The following is a 24,594-nucleotide window of genomic DNA, read 5'->3' as shown; positions in this document are numbered from 1 at the left end:
ATAATATTTGGTATCGCAGAATTGCTTACAATGGTGTTAGTTTTTTACAATTTCATTTTGCAACGAATTAAATGATTATACAAACATTGATATAAGTTAATATTATTACTAAAAATTATACAATTTAGACTGGTTGGCAAACAGAATTTGAGATTTACCATATCTTCGAAAAATGATTCAATGCTCTTCTTATTTCTTGAACATTCTAGGATTACATGGTTCATATCACCAACTTCTCCGCATAGACAATATGGGTTTTCATCCAGTCCTATTTTATATTTGTACAAAGGAGTCATAGCATGATTAGATCTTATTCTGTTTATTGTAACAATGAAGTTTCGTTTTGTTAATCCATGAAACTAGCTTTTCGATGGTATGTTATTTTGGTGGCCGACATAGTTAAGCCCTGTGACTGATGAATTATATTCTTGCTGCCACAATTGTTTTAAATGTGAAGTAAACTTGGAGGTAAGATCTGCAGATGGAACAATATTGGTGGTTAGATCGTATCCTGTGTCAGTGGCTGATTTGGCTAGTGTATCGACTACATCATTACCTTTTATTCCTGAGTGTCCTTTAATCCACACTACAGTTATTGTTTTCCTTTGTTTTGTTGCTTCAAAGTGCAGTTTTAACATTTCTGCCTCTATGTAGTAAGGTTTTTCGATGATTTCAGGTTTGTTATTCGGTCAACTGCACTTTTACTGTTAGTGAATATAACATAATTCTATGTGTTTCTGGACTGGACGTATCTAAATGCTTTTGCTATGGCAATCGTTTCAGCGGTATATATGGAACACTCATCTGGTAGCTTGAACTTGTAATATTGGGAAGAGTTTGCGTCATAAAAAGCACAGCCTACTTTTCCATTCAACTTGGATCCGTCAGTATATATATGTATTGGTGTTCAGGCCATCTTCCATTAATGGTTTCTAGAAAGTTTTCTTTTGGGTCCAGGTAGTATGTTTTTATATGTTTTGAAAAGAAAACATAGGGAGGTTCGGTGTAGATAGGTATAGTTTTATTGATTGACAGGGAGTTAGAGATTTGTGCCATTGTGGTATAGCTGTTTACTAGGAGTGGAGTAGCTTTTGAGTGCCAATATGGATGGATGAGTACTAGGACAGTGAGGTCGTGAATGTTACGAAGATAGCTGGCTTCTTTGGATATGGCTTTAGCCATACATTTATGACAAATTAGCTGCCTTCTGAAATATAGTGGAGGTTCTACAGATTCGACTTCTATAATATTTATTGGGGTAGATTTAAGATAACCAAGACATATTCTCAAACTTGTGTTTTTCTGGGTTTCTATTTTGTTTCGGTGAGTATGTGCTGCTGTTCCATATAGGTGACTGCCATAGTCTAATATACTTCTAACCATTGTTTTATAGAACAGTAAAGCGGTATTTGGATCTGCTCCCCATTTGGTATGGCAGAATGCTCTCAAAATATTCATAGCGTTCTCGTTTTTTTTTTATTGCATGGTGGATGGTATCTTTCCACAGTAATTTTCTGTCTAAATAGAGTCCAAGGTATTTAACACAATTTTTGATTGGAAGAAGATATGGTCCCAGTTGTAACTGTACTTGAGTTGTGTCCCTTTTTTTAGTAAAAATACACACTTCCGATTTTTTTTTCAGAAAGAATTAAGTTGTTTGAATCTAACCAGTGCTTAACTGACCATACTACTGACTATCCGTTTATTGGAATATGGTTTAGTAACCTAATACCGCTTTTAGAATAATTTTTTCAGGTCAACAAATAAATTTTTAATGTACAATTCCCTAAAAATTTTAAATTTGCCTGATATAATGGTTTGTCAGTAAGAGCTTCGAAAGCCTGCTGTTTTGTATATTATTACGGTTTGTCAGATACCTAATAAACACTTTATTACTGTGTTATGAGTAAACGCTCCTTTTCCACAGAAAATTCAATCGTATGCCGACAAGGTCATAAAATAATTTCATTTGTCTACAAATTTCTATAGGTACATTGCCACTCACTTGGCTGTTTTTAGAAACAGCATTTTTCTATAAGATTATGTATTACCAATAGTTGATCGTTTGTTCGGAAGTCTTTTCTAAAACCCAATTCCAATTTATTGTCTAATCGTTTCGTAATTATTTTTGTAAATAGATTATAAATTTTTATTGACATAAAAAGACCTAAAACCATATGCATATACATATTGACATAGTATGTACTATTATAACGTATATTCGGTACACTTATTTCATCTAGCCACCAATGATCGGTTATTAGAATATCCCGCTTATAAGAATATTTTTGCTTGGCACGAAGGCTATTCTAATAAGCGGGTTCGAGTGTACTTACTTACTTACTCCGTGGCGTTACAATCCCTCGTGGGTTTTAGCCGACTCGACAACATGCCTACACTGTTTTCTGTCTTGAGCAACCTCCATCCACTTCTCCACGTCCAAAGTGTTCACGTGTTCAGGTCTCCTGCTATATTATCTCGCCACCGGAGTCGAGGGCGTCCGCGTGGTCTCCTTCCAGTTGGGACTTCCTCCCACACCAGTCTTACTCTTCTTTGGTCAGAATGTCTTTTGAGGTGTCCTGCCCATTGGAGTCTTCTGGACTTTATTTCTTTTATGATGTTGGCGTCTGGGAAAAGTTCTTCGAACTCTTTGTTCTTATCCTATATTGCCCTGATGCTTCATCCAGCACAGGCTCAAAGATCTTCCTTAGGAGTTTTCTTTCCCAAACAAGTAGTCTCTCTTCGTTTGCCTCTGTTATCGTACACGTTTCGCTTCCATACATCACAATGGGTCGTATGATTGTTTTATACACTTGTATCTTCGTATGTGAAAATAGGAATGAAGAACAATCAGAGCCTCCCTCATACAGCGAAGTATTGGCGACCATAAACAGATTAAAGACAAGGAAAGCAGCATGACCAGACGACATTATAAATGAGTTCTTCAACAAATGGGGAGAGGAACTAGCCCACAGAATCCACAAGCTGATAGAACGAATATGGGAAGAAGAACGCATTCCGAACGACTGGAATTGCGGTCTGATAACACCAATCCCTAAAAAAGGCGACAAGACGAAATGCACTAACTACAGGGGAATCACGCAAAATATTAACTAATTTGATCAGACAAAGAATAGAAAAAGAAACGAGAACAAAAATAGGTGAATACCAACATGGATTCAGAGAAGGTAAGTCAACAATAGACGCAATACACATTGTAACGCAAATCGTCGAAAAAAGTTACGAGCACGGAATAGATCTACATATACTGTTTATTGACTACAAGCAAGCCTTTGACAGTGTAATTAGGGAGGAGCTAATTAATGATATGAATCAACTAGGCATTCAAGAAAAACTAGTAAGTCTCACGAAAATGACGATGAAGGAATCCAAGGCACGAATCTTAACAAGGGAAGGCCCGTCAGATGAAGTACAAATATAGGTAGGTGTCAGACAGGGAGACTCCCTGTCAACAACATTATTTAACATTGCCATAGAGGGGGCAATAAGAGCAGCCAAAATTAGGGGAACTATTATCGAATCCTCAGCCCAACTGATAGCGTATGCAGACGATATTGCACTGGTTACTAGAGATTTAAAAACCATGCAGAACATAATATTAATACTAGATAAAGAAGCAAAGAAGAGATGGCTAGTAATAAACCAAAACAAAACGAAATACCTCAAGTGCTCAAGAGAGAATACAAACATTACAAGACTACAATCAGGCCAGTGATCACCTATGGTGCAGAGACGATGTGCCTAACACAAAAAGATGAAATTAGGTTAGAAATCTTAGAGAGAAAGATAATTCGACGAATAATGGGACCGGTGAGGATAAGTGTAGGCGAATTTAGAAGATTAACCAATGAAGAAATTAAAGAAGTCATCCAGGGTGAAGACATAATCAAGTTCGTGAAGGCGCAAAGGCTCAGGTGGCTGGGACACACAGAAAGAACTAACCCAGACTCTACGATAAAGCGAATAACTGGCTGGAGACCAACAACAAAGAGACCAGAGGGAAGACCCAAAACAAGACGGAGAGATCAAGTCTTAGGAGACATAAAGAAGCTGAGAATCTACAATTGGAAGGAGCGCTGTAAGGACCGGAAAGAATGGAGAAAAATTGTAGACAGGGCCAAGTCACACACGCTGCTATAATTATAAAAGACAACAGCGAACTGATTCTCCGCAACAAATGAATCAGAGAGCCCAAAAGGGCGGCAATCGTACATCTTGTTAGTTGTTTCGATTTTATAAGGTTTTGGAGGGCAAAAAGACATCTGTTGCCGGCCTGTAGTCTATTGTTTATTTCTTGTGATCTGTTATTGTCTTCAGTTATTATGTTGTTCCAAGATACTTAAATTCTCTAACGCGCTCAAAGTTAGTCATCGATGGTGATGTTCTGACCGATTCTGTCTTTGCTTTGGTTATTGCGGCTCATACACACATATTTCGTCTTATTTTCGTTGATTTGAATCTTCTCTGCCTTCTTCTCGAACCTCACGAAAGGTTCCTTCATCCTTAAGCGGGTGTTTCCTATTAAATCTATATCGTCTGCAAATGCCAGTAGTAAGTTTGGTCCTTCTCGATGAAATATTGCAGTCGGATTTTCGATTCTTGCATTTCTGATTATGTGTTCCATAGCTAAGTTGAAGAGTTGTGGTGAAAGTGCATCTCCCTGTTTTAGTCCATTGTTTATCTCAAATGTCTCCAAGTATTGTTATCTAACTCTCACCTTACATCGTAACCGTTCCATACACATCCGTATCAACCTGACTAGTTTTTTTGGAAAGCCAAGTTCCTGCATCGCTGTCCACAGTCTAGCCCTGCATACTCTATCAAATGCTTGTTTAAAATCTATGAACATCTGATGAAGCTTACGATCAAACTCCCAGCATTTTTCCATTATCTGTTTTATTGTGAATATCTGGTCAATAGTAGAGCGGCCCGGTCTAAATCCGCATTGGTAATCCCCAACGTTTTCTTCTGTATAAGACGTACCATACAGTACATCTTCTTATCGTTATCTTTACAGTCTTCTGTATAAGATAAGTACCATAAAATAATTACCATTGCTAAATCCAGGGACAAAAGTCATCAAAGAACTTGACTCATGTGCGGCAAATTAAGAGTGTTAAAAACTGATCTTGGAATAAAGCAAAGATGGTATGAGTACTTTAGAAAGTTGTTAGATGAAGAACACCAGAGGATGCAGGATCTCAAATGAGAATGTACTACCAGGAACAGAGTTTGTCAAACCTAGGAACAAGTTTGAAAATCTTACAATCGCCTTGTGGTGTTATGCAGCGAAAAAGGAGACATTCAAACCTAAACAGGCTCTTGGTGCAGGAGATAGTCGAACTTGTGTTCGAGAAGTTGACACATCTTTTAAAGCGTTGCTTAGGAAAAAAATACGAATAATGATGAGTCTTATAATTAAACAACCTTTACAATCGTCCCTAAGCACACGTTTTTAGGAAAGGATGTGTTTGCGTTAGGTACTCAAATTTCAACAGCTATCTTCAATGAAGGCTCTATGACACTCTTAAAGACGATGAAAGTTCTGGGGCTGCATCATAGGTAGAGTATCTTATAAATATGCGCAGCTAAAAGATGAAAAAAGATCTCTATGGCCGAGAAACCCGCGTCAAAGGAAAGCCGCCTGTTTTACAAGTAATAGTTTACTTTTATATGGACCAGGGATCGCAGATTGAGCAATGGTAAGTGATAAATTCCATTTTCTCATAAGCATTTGATAATGTACTTAAAAACTTTTCAAAATGAGCTATACACTGTAGATTTAAATATATTACGGATCATCCAGGTATCAAAAAAAAAAAAGTCACGTAAAATATTTTATTAGCATTTTTAGCAAACTAACAGGTATGTATCTCATGCAACAATGACTTAACTTCAATAAACAGCTTCTTGTTCTTGGAATTGTCACAGACAATTATTTTAAAATAAACTTTTTTATACAACAAACGACGAGAGATCACCTTTTAAAATAGTTCTTATTTTCTTACATTTAACAATATTTCTAACACAAATAATAGTTGTTTTCATCTTGAAAAATATATGAATAATTTTCAAAGGTAGACGGATGGACAATTTAAAAATATTGAGAAATAAGCAAATACAAGGTGATTCAGTGAAACGGTACGATATGGCAACGCTGCTGACGATAAAATACAGGAGCCGCGGGCTTGCGACGTAAACGTTGTGAATCTAGAAAGTGGGAAGTTTAGTTATCATCATGTTATCATGGAGACGTGGTCTTGTGAACAACGCGCATTTGCTGTGAAAGCTTATTTCAAAAATGGTGAAAGATTTGTGCGTGTATAACGAGCGTTTCGTTTACACTGCCATTTTCCGCCCTGCACTGCAGTTCCGTCTAACATGGCTATTAAGCCTTTTTTGTAATAACTTTGAAAGTAGTGGTTCAACATCACAAAAAAGAGGTGGCAGTGTCAGAACTGCTCGCACACCACATAATATTGAAGCGCTGCGACATCCATTACACGCGAGCCGTCGCAGGGATCTTCGAGGACTCGCGTGTAATGAATTCCGCACCGGTTCAATATTCTGTGGTGTGCGAGCAGTTCTGACACTGCCACCTCTTTTTTGTGATGTTGAACCACTACTTTCAAAGTTCCTAACCTAGCCATGTTAGACGGAAATGCAGCGCGGGGCGGCAAATGGTAGTGTAAACGAAACACTCGTATACGCACAAAACGTTCACCATTTTTGTAATAAGCTTTCACAGCAAATCCGCGTTGTTCACCCGACCACGTCTCCATGATAACTAAACTTCCCACTCTCTAGATTCACAACGTTTACGTCGCAAGCCCGCGTCTCCTCTATTTTATCGTCAGCAACGTTGTCAAATCGTACCGTTTCACTGAATCACCTTGTACAATAAAATATTTTGATAGACCGTTTCACGTTAAGAACGGAACGGTGTGGAGATAGGGCTACGTATTTCTTATGGACGATAGAAGCGCGCCGATGCCAAGCCGTCTAATTAGACTGAATCGTACAGGTATCGACAGTTTAGTAGTAAAACGTGCCTGAGAGATTTGGCAACACTGATCTACATAAGCCCAATGTTCCGTTCTTAACGTGAAATAAAGTATAGTAAAGAATTAAATTTTTAAGACGTCATTGGTTAAATTGTATGGCAATAATTCATGTTACTCAAATTATCTGATACAAAATTTTGTTTACGGTCAGGAATACTTTGGTTTATCTCAATTTTTGGTAACTTTATGACCTAGTTTACATTAATTGAGGAGGTGTCAATCAAAACCAATCTTGTCCACCTTAAAAGTTTTAGGGAAATCGCAAAAAACGTTTTAGTAAATAACCTTACACTGAAAATCGGTAAAATTAGCATATATCATTTTATTTAGTGAAATTAACTTATTATAGTAAATATTTTAAATCTGAAGGTGTAAATAAACCTGTAAATACGTTTTAAAAAAAGGACATGTTCTTATTTGATTAGATTTCGTGCCGGATTCGTGGACATAATCTTTTTTGTTTGAAGTCTTATGGGACATGTTTGATTTTGGTTGCTCTCCAGTAAGATGGAATAGAATATCATTCTATAATATGTTTACTTTTCTATGGTTTTTACTAATATTTTGATCACGTGACCAAATCCGGGCAATGCTATTAGCTAAATGAACATGTGGTTTTATGATTGAAACTAGCTATGGACATGATCTCGTTTGATTTGGGACCCTAATATTGTGTATTCATTTTAAACAGGACATATTTTTTTAAGCGAAACCGAAAACATCACAGAATAGGATCCACCATTTTTATTATGAAACAGCTGCTAACTCATGATTGATTTTGATTGATACCTCCTCAATTTATTAAGCATTACAATCTCTAGGGATTAAAGCTAACGCCATAGTGTTCAAAATCCTATTCTTGGGTGAGGTGGACTACTCCTCTATGTCATTTATAGCTTGCTGTGTGTCTTTGCTGTTGTCGTGACTCTTTTCTATTTCTTGCTGTCCTTGTATTGAATTTTTCAGTTTTTAATATTCATTGCTCTTATATCGTCTACATCAGCCAGCCATCTTCTTCTAGGCCTTCCTTTACACTTTGGCCATAGTTTCCAAAAAGTTATCCTTCTCAACATATCTGAATGTGGGCTTCTCTGTACATGTCCTATTAATTCTAAGCGAAGATATTTCATGTATCTTACTATATTTTCTCCCATTAATTTTTCTTCAATTTCGGAATGTGTTTTTGTTCTTCTTCCTCTTGTTACATTGTGGCCCAGTATCGTTATCATTATTTTTCTTTCAAATTTCAGAAGGCCATCTTCCTCTTTCTTGATGGCCTAGTTTAGATTCACTTATTATATTTAGCCTTGCCTTGCCTTGCTTTGGAGTTCTTATATCGGTAATTTTATAAAATCTTTACATTTATTTGGTTATTTGACAAATTTTAACAATATATTCCTTTTTCTTTCCTTTATTTATGCACCTCACCTTTGGTCTGCAGCTGTTTTTTTCTAAATTGTTGTTGTTTTTAATTTTTTTGTTCATTTTGTTCTTGTTCCTTGGTCGAACTCTTGTTTGTTTACTTAATTTTAGGTCCAGTCGTCAGATATTTCATCTCTAATAACGAGACGAACTTACTGAATTTTGCTGAGAATGTCAATTATGGGACCCCAAAAAAGCAGAACGAAACGTTCTCTCAGAAACAACGCTTGAAACGACTGGCAATTTTGAATGTCAGTTATGCGCGCGAAATCAATTTTTTAAATAAAATTTGTATCAACCCGAGGGTAAAAATTCTTATATATCTTATGATCAGAGTGTTATATCGATAAAAATATTTACCTTTAAAAAACCTTTAAAATACATATAGACCAGGGCGGATCTGTGAAAAAAGGTCTATTTTTGGATGTGCGAGGTGGCATTGGATTTTTGCAGATAAAGTTAGGTAACAACTTCAACAATAATAATTCACTTATGCTCCTTCTCAAATATGCCCGGAACATTAATAAAAAAATTAAAGTATTTAAAAATTTCGAAAAACATCGATTTTTTCTACTTTCTTTGCTTATAACTTTAAAACGATTCATTTTGGAACAAAGTCGTAGGGAAATAAAATAAAGATAATTGAATTTTGTATGATAAACGACTGGTTAAAAATGTCTTAAATTATTATCCTTTCTGCAAAATAGCAATAAATACAAAATAAGGGGGCAAAATAAGCCTGTTTTTATTCAATGTTTTTCAACCACTTTGGTTGCACTTAGAACTTTCCTAATTCGCTTAGAAAATTCTTACAACATACCTAAATCGTTCACCAAATTTCATTAAAATCGACCTGATAGATTTTGCAGAATAATTTTGCAATCATAATTTTTTTTAAAAAAGTTCAAATTTTTTAAACACTTTCTGAAGAAAAAGTAGACCATTTAGAAGTTTGCTAATTTTTTTACATATAAAGAAGTTCTCTACCTATCTAATACACTTTACAGAATTAAAATCAGATTATTTAAGCGGCCTCAGCACTGTTTTAAAGTTATAAACAATTTTTTGGCTTATAAACAAATACAGTGAGAACGTTTAAGTTGGTATAAATTCATTTTCTCGAGAATAGGCGTCTCTGGAGATAAATCCCGAAACAGGTCGATTTTTATTTTTAAATTCTAATTTTTTGGTATATATACTAGTGACGTCATCCATCTGGGCGTGATGACGTAATCGATGATTTTTTTAAATGAGAATAGGTGCCGTGTGATAGCTCAATCGAAAGGCTATTCAATTTTGTATTCATTAATATAAACATTAACATACCTATTTATACAGGGTTTGAATTAAAAATATTTTTTTGAATTAAATTAGTTCCAATATTTAGATTACGTCATCACACCCAGATGGATGACGTCACTAGTATGATATTTATGCCAAAAAATTATAATTTAAAAATAAAAATCGATCTGTTTCGGGATTTATCTCCAGTCTCCCATTCTCAAGAAAATGAATTTATTCCAACTCAAACGTCCTCACTGTATTTGTTTATAAGCCAAAATATTGTTTATAACTTTAAAACAGTGCTGAGGCCGCATAATTAATCCGATTTTAATTCTGTAAAGTGTATTAGATAGGTAGAGAACCTCTTTATATGTAAAAAAAAATTAGCAAACTTCTAAATGGTCTACTTTTTGTTCAGAATGTTTTTAAAAAATTTGAACTTTTTAAAAAAAATTTAGATTGCAAAATTATTATGCAAAATCTATTAGGTCGATTTTAATGAAATTTGGTGGACGGTTTAAGTATGCTGTAAGAATTTTCTGTCAATTATGAAGGTTCTAAATGCAACCAAAGTGGTTGAAAAACATTGAATAAAAACAGTCTTTTTTGTCCCCTTATTTTCTATTTATTGCTATTTTGCAGAAAGGGAAATAATTCAAGACATTTTAAACCAGTCGTATATTATACAAAATTCAATTATCTTTATTTTCTTTCCCTACGACTTTGTTCCAAAATGAATCGTTTTAAAGTTATATGCAATGAAAGTAGAAAAAAATCGATATTTTTCGAAATTTTTAAATATTTAAATTTTTTTATTAATGTTCCGGGCATACTTGAGAAGGAGCATAAGTCAATTATTATTACTGAAGGTGTCATCTAACTTTATCTGCAAAAATCCGAATGCCACCTCTCACATCCACCTCAAAACACATCCGTCCTGGTCTAATATTAAAGGTATATATTTCGTACATATTTTTTGAATTTTGCTGCAAATGAAGTCAGTTTCTATAAAGCTGTTAAATAAATAAATGTTGCGCGATTTTTGCCTCTGACGACTGGACTATTGATAGACTGTACTAAATTAATTCCACCAAATCCTGAAGACAATAAAATTTATCTACATTTCCAAAATTTAAAAACTTTTAAAAACACAAACAATGACTGGAAAATAAAAACAACTATTGCACAGCGAATTTTAATAACAACTTTTTTAAATATTTATAAATCGCTTTTGGAATTTAGATAAACATTTAAAGAAAATTTATCATTTTATGATATTTTGGCCACATTATTTTAACAATTTTTCAATATTTGGAAAGCTGCAACTACAAAAAACGTGTCAGTATGATCTGAATAATCTAAAATACAATATTTAATGAATGCATACTTAACAAAATATTCAACCGAAAAAGGTTATATGAAAAAACATTGCAAATATTGTCCTTATTTTCTTCATTGGTTTCTAAGAAAATATAATGAACACTTTTGTCATAGCAGATGTTAACAGAAATGATAAATGAAGAATCTCATTCATATAATGTACTGGAGCCCTCTGGTTTAACAAATATTCAAATAATATTATAAAGTAAAGGATGGCAAAGTACCAGGTCCCGATAATATAAAAGCAGAACTACTCAAACTGATGGACAACGAATCAATAGCAATAATCACAAAGATATTCAACAACATATACAACTCTGGAGAAATACCAACAGAATGGCTAAAGTCTGAGTTTGTTGCACTTCCAAAAAAACCAGGAGCCAAAAAAGGCGAAGACCAGAGACCTTAGGCCAAAAAATGGCCTAAGAACACCATGAGAGATAACTAAAAAAAAAAAACAAAAAATAAAAGTTAATAAATGGATGGGGCCCACTTGAAAATATTTGTAATGACTGTATCTTAGCTTGTATCCAGCAATGAACAACTAGAGCTCCATTATAAAAATGACACTGTAATATTAAAAAATAGAAAACATTACTAAAATAATATGTAACTTGTGTTGGACAAAATAGAAGGAAACTCGATTACACGATAAGTAGATCAATAATTATTTGTTCGTACTTTTTTAGCATACTATAACTTCAAACATTATTCCAAAATATTTACTTTTTGTTTAAATAAAAAAGTGTAGCTTTCCAAAAATCCTTTACCACAAAAATAATTTTTATTTTAGAAACGACACGTATTTCCAGAAATTTTTTATGTATAACATACAATGATTTATATGATGATATACATATAGATTAATTTCTTAATATCACTAGCTTACCTGAATTTCTGTATCGAAACTCGCGATGAAAAATGATTTGGTTATCTTAAACTAATATACAGGTTGTTGAAAATGTGTTGTATTTAGAAGAAATATGATGCATTAGAAATATCAAATTATAGATCAACAGATCTACATATCTAATCAACAGTGATTCCTAAATCTCGCTAATAATGAATCGAATAGTTGAAATAATATTAAAAAATTTAGTTACTGCACTCTGTGTACCTAAACTTTCGAATTATGTAAGTCGAAAAAATGATTAGAGATTAGATCTGTATATAATTCAAGTTTTATTTAAAAACTGCAAAGAAATTTTTAAAAGCTTGATTTACACCCAAAAAAGTTCACAAGATTCTTCTTTTTGTCCTTTTAATTGCCCAAGATGGACACTTGACTGGTGACAAGTATTTAGATCTACTAAATAACCAAATTATTCCTGCACTTCAACAGAATGGCTAGTTACAACAAAATTGTTGGTTCCCACAAGGTGGAGCGATTCCCCACTATTATCGACGGGTTCGAAATTTTTTCAATGCAAATTGTCCAAATCGTAATTGAACCTAGAGAATTCACAGAGTGGCCTGCTCGCTCTCCGGACCTTAATCAGTTAGATTTTTTTCTTTGGGGTTTATTATACCAAGCCTGTATATTAAAAAAATAATAGACAACAAAATAGCTTCGCAAATGATATGAAAAAATGTTCAGAAGAAATCCTGACAAAATGTATTCAATAGCAGTGTCAGGAAAAAAGATCCGAAAGATAATAATAGATTTATCATTTTCAACATCCTGTATAGTTATGACACTCATTGTATGGACTAATAATTCTCTTTTGTCGTGTTTTTTGCCTTTACATCTTCACAAACGTGGAAGTCATTTTGTTTTTTATTCGTCTAAAAATAATTTAAGATTCATTCATATGATATGGGAGTTCTAGACTAGAAACAATGTTTTTTTAACTTTTCGGTCGATTTCAGTAAACACAGTGCGTATTAATAAAATATGGCACATTAAAACTAAAAATTGATAGTCATTTTGTAACTGTTAGATCCAGCTCCGACGATGCAACTGTTTTAAAATAACGGTTGAACACTAGTTGGAAACCAGTTTCAGGCGTATCGCATCGTGGGCGAATCCCCGTTTTACGCTACCGAGATAACAAAATAATTGCGGGTGCAATCGGTTTCGGACTGTAGTTTTAAAACAGTTGCGCAGTAGGTGCTAGACTTGGTAATTTAATTGTCAAAGTTCTATAACAGATTTCAACTCTGGTATTTCATACTATGTTGCTTTCATACTACTTTCCGCAACACAAGTTTTTCCGCAGTATTTCGTCTAGTATGGAAGATATTCTATTTTCGTTATTAAAATTCTTTGTTACTGATCGGAGGACTCAGTTCCCAACGAATCGCAGTGCGATTGGCAACATTGAACAATGTGACCATGTTTATATCCATAATAGCAGTACAGGCATTAGAGGCCCTTGGTTTCGAAAGTCATGGCCACATTCTACCACTTATTCAGGTCCTTCATTTCTTCTCTCCAGAAATGGAGATTTTTCTTTCCCAAGTCTCCAACTTTTTTCCTGATTCATATTCCAAGTTTCACATGCAAACACACCGTTGGTCCTACTATTATATCATAAATTCGAATCTTGGCTGCCCTGGACACGTTTTGTTTTGCCTTCAATGATGTGTTTAATGATCCTACTGCTTTCACACCTTTCAACAATCATTTAACTATCTCTCTCTCTTCGCCTCCTCTATTGGCAACTTGCTACTCCAAGGTACCTACTCAAATTTCTACTCCCTCTCTCTAATTGGTCCTTTTCCCCTCTCATTTCCATACACTTGGCATTTTCTTGATATATTCTGGTCATATTTTCTGGCTTCTTTTTCTTTTGTGAACATTATTCGAAGTTTCATTCTTGAACTGTCAGAAACACCAAGTCATCTGCGATAGCTACGCACTGTTGTCTTTTTTGCAAAATCGTGCCCCTTGTCTGGAGCTTGGCTCCTCTAATTATCTTTTCCACAACTAGGTTGAATAAGTCTGTTGACAGGTCCTGTATCCCCGTTTTAGTCCTCTATTGACGTTAAGCTGAACTACTTCCTTCTATCATGACTTCATTGACTCTATTAGCGTCATTTTAACTAATCGTATCAGTTTTTCTGGTATTCCTAGTGATCTCATTGCGTCGTTTAGTCCGTTTCGTGAGATGGACTCGTATGGTTGTTTGAAATAAATAAACAGCATATTATGGTGACTCCGTTCATGTACTCAGATATGTTTGTAGAACGGATTTTGCATGTTGGCTACTTTTCCATAGGTTACACGATGAATTTAAGAGAATTTGACACTTTGACGAAGGGCACGTTGGAAGACTAAAAAGTCACGTCCTTTCAGTGTCACTTCTTCTTCTTCATGTGTCTTGTACGTTGCGGACGTTGGCTATCATCATAGCAATTTTAATTTTGTTTGCGGCGTTTCTGAATAACTCGATCGACGTTAGTCCAAACCATTGGCGTAAGTTTTGAAGAAATGAGTGTCTTCTTCTTCCGCGTCCCCGCTTGCTTTCTATTTTACCCTGTATTATCAGTTGGAGTATATGATATTTATCATGTCTCATAATATGACTGAGGTATTCAAGTTTCCGTTTCTTAATTGTGAAAGAAATTTCTTTTTGTTTTCCCATTCGGCGCAATACCTCTACGTTGGTGGTGCGAGTCGTCCAGGATATTTTGAGGATACGTCGATACACCCACATTTCGAATGCCTCCAGCTTCCTCATTAATGTTTCCGTTAGTGTCCATGCCTCTGCGCCATACAGCAAGACTGGAAATACATAGCATTTTAGCAGCCGTATTTTTAGTGGGAGAGATATGTCGGAATGGGTGAATATATTTCTCATGTTGTTAAATGTTGCTCTGGCCTTTTCAATTCAATTCTAGATCGTATTTCGGTTGTTTGATCCCATTTCGAGTTGACGACTATTCCAAGGTAGGTATATGTACGAGTCAACGTGCAGTGTCACTGCAAAGTTTATTATAAGTTGATCGATGATAAAAAACCACCCAGAATATGATTTTCTTTAGCCTCATATCAAATTTGGTTATAACTTTTTAAATACTATAAACACAAAACAACTTTGGATTGAAAAAATGAATAACCATTTTCAATTTTGTTGCAACACGAAACTACAGCTGCATTGTATTCTAGTTCAATCAGAGAGTTCAGCAAGCACCTCTACCGATTTCGAAACTTATTAGTCTCTCATCAGGAGGCACATATGCTGCTCTCTCTGACCCAACCAGGACAAACCCCGGCTGACTGTCAGCACAAAGCAGCTTAGTGGTTGTATCCAGCGCTAATAGGGAAAGCTTAATAAATCTCTCAGCAGCTGACTTCCAGCGGTGTCGTCTGACAGCTATCGCTTACTCAGCTGTCCAGCCGCTGTGGTCGTCCGAACGCACCCATTGTTGTAAAGAGAAATTAAAGCGGATTTTACATTTAAAATCAAATAGAGGGTGTTTTATTAAAACGGTAAAGTGTTATGTAACTAATTTAAAATGTGACGCTTACCTTCTATTTTTATAAATCTCTGTTTGGTACCGCATATGTTATAACAGATATAACGAACTTCCTTGTCACTAAAGTTGATTCTTCTTGTCCACCACCTTGTTGATTCTTCTTGTCCATCTACCATGTCCTTTTAAAATGTTGGTTACTATCTTGGTTATCTTGTATCAATACCATACCAATCTTGCAAGTTCTTTAACGATGAAGTCCTTCGTTCTGGACTGCGTTTGCCTGATATTTTCCCTTGCATAATATTTTGTAGCAACCTTTATTTGGGACCTCTCATTGCATGTTCGAAATACTCCAGCTTTCTCTTCTTGATGCTTTTTATAATATCATTAGTCTTGCTGGGACGTTCTAGTATTGAGTAGTGATGTTGATTATAGTTACTTTCGAGTATTCGTTACAAATCGTTACTTTTGAATAAAGTAATCATTTACAGTATTCGTTACTTTGATTACTATGATTACTTTTGTGTTTGAGTACCGGCAATCATATCTAGAATCGTATTTCTCGGTAGGTAGGTATTTTGTATAGGTATTCCGATATATCAAGATCTACTATCTAATCTACATCGGCAAATGGCGTAGATCTAGATAAAAATATAGGGTTCTTGCATTCGATCTTTGTTAATGACTTACATTACATATTTTACGTATACCATTATACCTCCCTCTGTTTCATCTTCTATCTTCTCCTCACCCTCACAGCCTTAAACGCTTCATACCGATAACGGTATTCGATAACACTCGGTAAAATACCGATCCCGTCCGTTACTCGCTGGGATACGATTGGTAGAAAGTAATCAAGTGTACTGGTTGTAGATACAATAGTCGTTACTCGTATACGAAGTAATCAGAGTAATCAAAATAGATACAATAGCCGTTACTCGCTCGGATACGATTGGTACGAAGTAATCAGAGTAATCGAAGTAGATACAATAGTCGTTACTCGCTCTGATACGATTGGTACGAAGTAATCAAAGTAACGATTTGCTTCTCTGTATAGGATCCGTTACTTTCAGTATAAGTAAGTAACGAGTACTTTGTAACGCCTAGATACTTTTACAACATCTCTAGTATCGAGGAGTTTCGAATCTTCTCCACCCAAGAAACTTTTAAAATTCTTCTATAGCACATTTCGAAAGCCTCAAGGCGATTTATATCGATTTTATTCACAGTCCAGGACTCGACACCATAAAGTAAGACCGAGAATACCTATCAGCGAAGTAGGCGGATCCGCAATGCCAATTTTAGGTCTCTGTTATATAATACCTAGGACATCCTTCTAAAAGCGCCTCTGGTCTGCTCCATTCTGGATCTAATTTCTCCGCGACTCTCTGCATTACAATTTAAATGATATCCAAGTTAACAAATTTGATTACCTTGCTCAAGTTTGGTACTATTTACATATATAGACGGTTATAATATATGTATATTGTTGTTTACTTATTAAGAGTATTTTGGTTTTCCGTATGTTCAGATCCAGACCTGCTTCTTTACAGCGCTCAACGACACTATCAAGTAGGTAATGTTAGCAGATCTTCTTGAGTAGAAGGTAGTAGTACTGTGTCGTCCGCATATTGCAAATTATTGATGACTTCACCGTTCACAAGGGTCACCATATCGTCGCTGATTTGCAAAAAGAGGCCAAGTAACATTTTTATATTTTTACTAAGTGGAACTTAGCTCCTTTTTACACAACCAGTTTAAAAAAATGTTACTTGGCACCAAAAAATTATGAGACTATCTCAACAACAATAAGTAATACACTTGACCCCTTTTTACAGAATAGGTAGAACCTTCGTACCTATCATTTTCGCACATAAGCCCTATTTTGAATAAAATGTCACTTGGCACCTTTTTGCAAATCAGCGACGATGTATATTAGGAAACAATTTATTCCGAGTACCTACTGTTAATTTAATGTTAAATATTCTTAAAATTTTTCCTCAAAAAATGCATTAGAAGAAAAGAAAACGTGTTTACTGAAACGACGACATTTTTCAAATAATATTTGGAGGAAGAAAAATGTTTGTGCGCGTTAGTTCCTCACAAAAGAATATGAGAATCTTCAACTTGAAAAATTAGGGCAGACACATAGCTTTAATTTTTTCATGCCAAACTTTGTCAGTTCGTTACTAAATCTAATTTTTTTGTCTGTCTTGATCGCTATATGTCTGTTGAATAGCAATATTAATAAACATTCTAGAAGTTTTTGAGAGAAATTACAAAATATTAGATAGATCGGTCTTGCCAAGGTTTGTTCGATTTATTGCACAGCCATACGAAAAGAGGAAATATTTTATCAAAAACTGAGGAGAATACGACATAATAACTTAATCTTCTTTGCTTATTATAAAACTCTTGTTCAAAAATAACTGGATATTGCAAAAACTAAAGTCAAACAAATAGTCATCATCATCAGCATTGGCTCTACAGTCCCTGGTGCGTCTTGACCTATTCTAGAAATAGCTTCCATTCCTTCCTAACCTTCGCCTTAGTTTTCCAATTTCGTACACTTAAGTCATCTTCCACCTGGTCGGTAATATGTGCGCCAGTGGTGAACATAAAATTCTTATGGTCTAAGAGCTAGCAACGTTTTCGAGAAACTATTTTAAGACAGCTGATTCTTTCATATATTGTTCCCTATGCTTCCTCGAACACCATACCGGCCATCTGGCTGCTGATACAGGTTGCGTTCATTACTGCGCAGCACACCTGTACAGGTAAATACAAAATCAGGGTGATTGATTAGTGTGATAGAAGCTTAGTAGATCCGCTATAGTAATAGATAGCAATAAAAGTTAATAACAAAACTTGTAGCCAACTTTGAGCTTCACATTACAAAATTAGTTAAAATGTCACAGGGTGTTCGATATCATAGTGGCAGACCAAACTTATGTTTTTTTTTAAATGGAACGCCCTATATTTTATTTTATATTCGAAATCCTGTTAACTTCACCACAAAAATATAAAGGTTCGTTATGTTATACAGGGTATTTACAAAGTTATAACCAATGTTCTACAAAAATCGTAATAAGTTCAGCTCCCTGTATAAATAAAAATAAGCACAACAGCAATGGTTTATTGGTGCCATATTTTTTGTAGATTGTCAATATTTATAAAAATGGTTGATATTGCTAATTTTCTTTATATCGAACACAGGATGAGTCAAAACGCAAGTACATTATTTTCTCAGTAATTTTAAATAGAACACCTTAATTAATAATTTGCTCTGAAAAATGAAAATATCTCGAAAACTAACAAATTTAGGCATAGGGAATATTATACAAAAATTAAAGTACGGTAATGATACTTTTCGATGGTGATATAAAATATATATATATAAATGTTCGATTTAAAATTTTTGAGAAAAGTAAATACTCACCCTGTATTCGATATAAGGAAAATTAGCAATATCAACCATTTTTATAAATTTTGACAATCAACAAATAGCACCAGTAAACCATTACTGTTGTGCTTATTTTTATTTATACAGGGAGCTGAACTTGTTACGTTTTTCATACAAAATTGGTAATAACTTTGTAAAAACCCTATATAACATAACAAACCTTTATATTTTTGTGATGGTAAAGTTAAGAGAATTTTGAATATAATATAAAATATAGGGTGTTCCATTAAAAAAAAAACACAAGTTTGGTTTGCCACTATATTATCGAACACCCTGTAACATTCTAACTAATTTTCGTAATGTAAAGCTGAAAGTTGGCTACAATTTTTGTTATCAACTTTTATTGCTATCTATTACTATAGCGGATCTACTGAGCTTTATCACACTCATCAATCACCATGTACATTAAATTTAAATTATTTTAGGACGAAACATTTTTTTGTCATTACATACTTTTTAAACCACAAAAATGTCTGGCAATTATAGTTCATATTTCTAATAATGTTTAAAAAGTAATGACAAAATAAGTTTTCGTCTTACAATAATTTTAAATTCGATATGTTTACCTGTACAAATGTGCTGCGCAGTAATGAACGCAACCTGTATCAGCAGCCAGATGACCGGTACGGTGTTCGAGGAAGCATAGGGAATAATATATTAAAGAACCAGTTGTTTTAAAATAATTTTTTTCCGACGTTGAGCTCTTGGTCCATTAATTGTATGTCAAAAAATGCAAAATAACTACCTCTTAAAAACCACCAAATTTCCTTTGCATATCTCAACAGGTTTTAGAGCAATAAATAAATCGCGAGTTTGTAAAAAAAATTTAACACCCTCTATCTCGGAAACGAAGCATATGCGGACATACGTTTATAAAGCAAACTGTCATTATTTTTTCATGCAGAATTACCCCTTAAAGTTTGCTATACGTATTTAAAAACACCCTGTATTGATGAAAAACAAGGCTAGTTGTTAAAGTACCTAACTTTTTTATTATCCAACATAAGCGAATGAATCAAAAACAGAATGTTAAGAAAACATGAGGCTATAGTTGGGTTTTAATTTCAGTACAGTCGAACCCGCTTATTAGAGTACCGGTTATAGGAATATCCCGGTTTAAGGAATAGAAATTTGAGGTCCCGAAACGTTTCTATTTACTCCTTAATAAATTTATCCGCTTATAGGAATACGTTTTAATGAATTAATATCGCTTAATCGAATATTATTCAAGTGGACGAACAACTTTTTATTCATATTTTCCAAAAAAATTAAAATTATGTCTGGTTTATTATATTTTTCAGATAATAAATACTTTATTACGCACCAGTTGGACCCTTTTACGAAATACAACAGGCCATAAAATACCTACTTTTACTTGTCTCACAAAACTTGTAAAAATTTCTATTGCGACCCACCTCGTTGCAATTTAACTTTTATTGGTTAATGGTTTATTGACTTCGACAATACAATGGCAGACAAGAATAGAAATGTTCTCTTTTATTGATAACCGCCCTGTCCATAAACCCGACAGGAGTTTGAATATTTTAACAATCCGTTTTTTGCCGGCCAATTCATCAAAACACAGAATTCGACAAAATAAAGGACGAATATATTTAAGAGTTGTTTCTTTTGACGATAATTTATCGGTTTTCGAAGATACTGAAGATTTAGAACAAAACAATGAAACCACCCAACTCAATATTAAAGCGAAAGATGAGGCAAAAGATGAAGATTTTTTCGATTTTGTGGATATTTCATCCAATTTGGCAAGTCCTAACCGTTTGTAATATTATAAGAAGGTTTCTGGAGGGCCAATTCAATGTAATTTTTTCTAATTTGTATAACTTAAAGATTTAAAAAAAATGAGAAGTAATTTTGGCGTATACATTTTAAATAAGATAATATATACATGTGTCCATATTGCACACATTTCATGCTTATTAATGGATTTATGCACAGAAAATGTAATTTGGTTTTTTAATAAAATAAGTTACACTGCTGTATCATTGTCATAAAAGGACCTAAAACCATATAAATATAATGTAAATGTAGGTACATACATAGTATATACTATTATTATGTAGCTCTATTCAGTAGGTACACTTATTTCTACCAGCCATCAATGATCGGGTATTAGAATATCCCGGTTAGAGGAATATTTTCGCTTGGCACGAAGGCTATTCCAATAAGCGGGTTCGACTGTATTTTATAAATGCTAGAATATTCCACAGGGTCACGCAAACTTTGAGAAAAAATCACAGTTTGATTGGTACACCCGGTATACAATGACAATTTACCTGTCTATCAACAATAATATTACAGCGATATTGTTAAAGAATAAGGCTATAATATATTAAAAAAATCACTTAAATCGGACAACAGGTGTTTTGACAACTCCGAACGGAAATTCGAGATATTAAAATTGACCAACTTTTAAGGTAGTGTGTTAATTTCTTGGAGAAGTGTAGTTAGTGTGAAAGCGCTCGGTTTCAAAGGGTAGACATGTTAAAAACATAAAAATTTGTAGATTCTTGGCAAGACTGGTCTATTCTTTTAACAACAATACTGTTTATTCAAAGAAGACTACTGGTAATCCAGCCTTAAATTAAAAAATAAAAACATATTTTGCACATATAAGATATATAGAATACGTATATTTAAAAATTATCTACATACATAAAAACAACATAAAATCTAAAAACAGATTTGGCATCGAACGTTCATTTTTGGAAACAATAACTTCACTTTTCAAATGAGTATTTTTACAGCACCAGTAATCTTCTTTCTTCAAAAAACTACTAAATATAAAACTCATTGCAAATACAAAGATAAAAAAATCGAATAGACTTACAGGACTAGGCGAGAAAATCAGAAATATTTCTATTAGATAAATGTCTAAAAATATCTAAGAGAATTAAAGCAACTAATTTAGAAACAGTTAAAATATTCCTGATTACATGATTTATGTAATCAGGATTTTAATTTAAAACAGTAATATAAACATTAACATGATTAACTATACAGGGTGTCAAAAAAAATTTTTTGAATTAAATTAATTGTTAATTAAAAAAATTTCTTTGGACACCCTGTATAAATAATGATCTTAAGGATTACAGTACTGTATAGAGAATTGAATAACCTTTCAAATGAGCTAGCACACGACCCCTATTCTCATTTAAAAAAATAGTCGATTACGTCATCACACCCAGATCGATGACGTCACTAGTACGATATATATGTCAAAAAATCATAATTAAAAAATTGAATAACTTTTGTATTTTACATTTTTTTCTAATTCTGTAAATAAAGTAGTTTACAAGGGGGTCAAAATATAGTGAATAACCCTGTTACATTGACTGGGGTCGACCGACCGGCTCTGTCCCATCATACAGCTGACCGACTATAATAACTTTTATTTATATTCAATTTAGAATGTGTGTACTGATTTTGAGCCTAAGTAAATGGATTTAATTACCTTCGTAGGAAAGCAACTTTGATACCCTCTCAGTTACCCCTGTTCTACGTTTCGCTTGACCGACCGCAGTATGTTTCTCTACACAATCACAGTAATCAACTGTGAAAAATCTAGCTTTAGTAAATTCAAAGAGATTTTTCAGCGCTGTCTCTCCGTCTAGTATCGTGTTAGAAGATAAGAACAATGAAATGGAGAAATTGGAGGATTGGAGAAGGGCTATTGAATGTGTGAAGCTAAAGGAGGACTTAAGAATAGCAGGTCAAAAACGGAATATAGATGGTTGGATGAAACAAGAATGGTTGGTGACATCTGATGGCCCTGAAAAAATTCGTAATTGAAATCAAACCTGGTTTTCGCTAAATTAGCTGCAAAATTCAATAACTAAACAGTCTCGCCTAGTCCTTTTTCGTTAACAGTCGTCTTAAAATCACAAAGAGTCTTCTCGACAAAGAAGAAAATTAAAGCAACACTAATTGCATCATCACATAGCTCTGTAAGGTCCTTGCATTTTCAAATACTGTATCACCAAAGAAGGCCCTCCACCTACTATCTCCGCCGGTATCTGTGACAAAGGACAATTCTCTATACTCATAATTCCTAAATTAGAGCAAAGAGCCAGCTCGAATGGAAGATTATGTAGAGTCGGGTTGTCGTTGATATATAGCGATTCTAGATTTTCGAGGGTTCCGATTTCTTCTGGAAGATACGCCAGATTGTTCTCGCCTGCACTGAGAAAGACAAGGTTGGTGAGATGACCGATTGCTCTGGGTAGAGAAGTCAGTTGGTTGGACTGGATGATGAGCCTTTGGAGCTCCTTTAAGTAGCCTACTTCCTGGGGTAGCTGCTCCAGGCGGTTTTCTTCTAAGTCTAGGACACGGAGTTTGCGCAAGTTGCCGATGCTGGGAGGGATTCTACGTAGGAGGTTGTTGGAAAGGACTAACACCTGAAAATATTGGTTAAATAAATAATACATCACAAATTTTCAGAAATAAAAAAAAACTTCTTTAAAAAAAATAAAATTAAGGCTACAATCCTTGTTCCCACAGTAATCTTTTTCTCATAGGCATCTTTCAGTGCGTCACAGTTTTTCGATTTCTTTCTAACGCATTAAATTGTATGTGACAGAAAAAAGGCACGTCCGTGTTTACAGACATTTATAACATTTATTCTAGTTGTCGATAGATGGCACTATAATCGAAAAAAAAAATATTTACGAATTATATACACTCTGGACCAAAATTAACCGGCCACCTTAAAAATGGGTCATTTTTGATATCTTATATCTCCTAAACCTGTTGTCCGATTTAAGTGATTTTTTTAATATCATCACCATTCTCAAGTATATTCAAATGGGAAATAAGCCACAATTTTACCTAAAAATGATTTTATATAAAAATGATATAAATGAGTCAGATTAAATAAATTATTAGAAGAATTTTTTACTAAGCAACAACATTTTTGTTTATTTAATATTATTTTGTATTTTGACAACGACACCCGACTTGGGCGTCGAAACGTTAATAAAATCATTTTTAGGTAAAATTGTGGCTTATTTCCCATTTGAATATACAGTGGAACCCCGATAAGTCGGCCCCCGATAACCCGGAAGTCCGGCTAACCCGGACCGATTTTCATCAGATAAACATTTTGATTTTCAATATTTTGTATTTTTCAATTTAATTGTGGCTTATTTCCAATCAAAATAGTTAATTATCAGACAATCCTTTCAACAATAAAAGTGTATGTAATATAATATTTGAGAGATAATGTGTCTAGACTCTCTGTGTCGTGTACTTATGTGTGTAATTTGAACACGAGATTAAAAATTACTTATAGTACACGCCGCAGAAACAACAGCCAGCTGTCTGCAGTATCTATTCCTTTTTATTTCAAACTGTCAGCATTGTTTAGGAAAGACTATTTAAAAAATTCTTTTATAAACAATGGTCTTTAGTATTGTGTGTCTTGTATTGTTTGGGTTTGGTTTTTTTTTAGAATTGTAATGAGTAGGTAATATGTACTGTGCATATTTATAAAAATATTTCATGTTATTTCAATTCTAA

The 24,594-nt window shown here is 34.1% G+C and overlaps 1 protein-coding gene across 1 annotated transcript in view; it reads right to left on the bottom strand.

The window, feature by feature from the left end:
* Positions 1–5,845: 5,845 nt before the first annotated feature.
* Positions 5,846–24,594, bottom strand: part of LOC126880630 (leucine-rich repeat protein soc-2 homolog) — a 32,123-nt gene continuing 13,374 nt past the window's right edge. Inside the window, exon 4 of the mRNA XM_050644650.1 lies at positions 5,846–23,474. Within this exon, the coding sequence (XP_050500607.1) occupies positions 23,013–23,474 (462 nt within the window). The 3' untranslated portion in view covers positions 5,846–23,012. The remainder of the gene's footprint in view (positions 23,475–24,594) is intronic.

This window comes from Diabrotica virgifera, chromosome 2 (genome assembly GCF_917563875.1).
Source record: "Diabrotica virgifera virgifera chromosome 2, PGI_DIABVI_V3a".
Taxonomy (NCBI): domain Eukaryota; kingdom Metazoa; phylum Arthropoda; class Insecta; order Coleoptera; family Chrysomelidae; genus Diabrotica; species Diabrotica virgifera.
The sequence above is the reverse complement of the archived record's forward strand: the minus strand, read 5'-3'. Positions and strand labels throughout refer to the sequence as shown.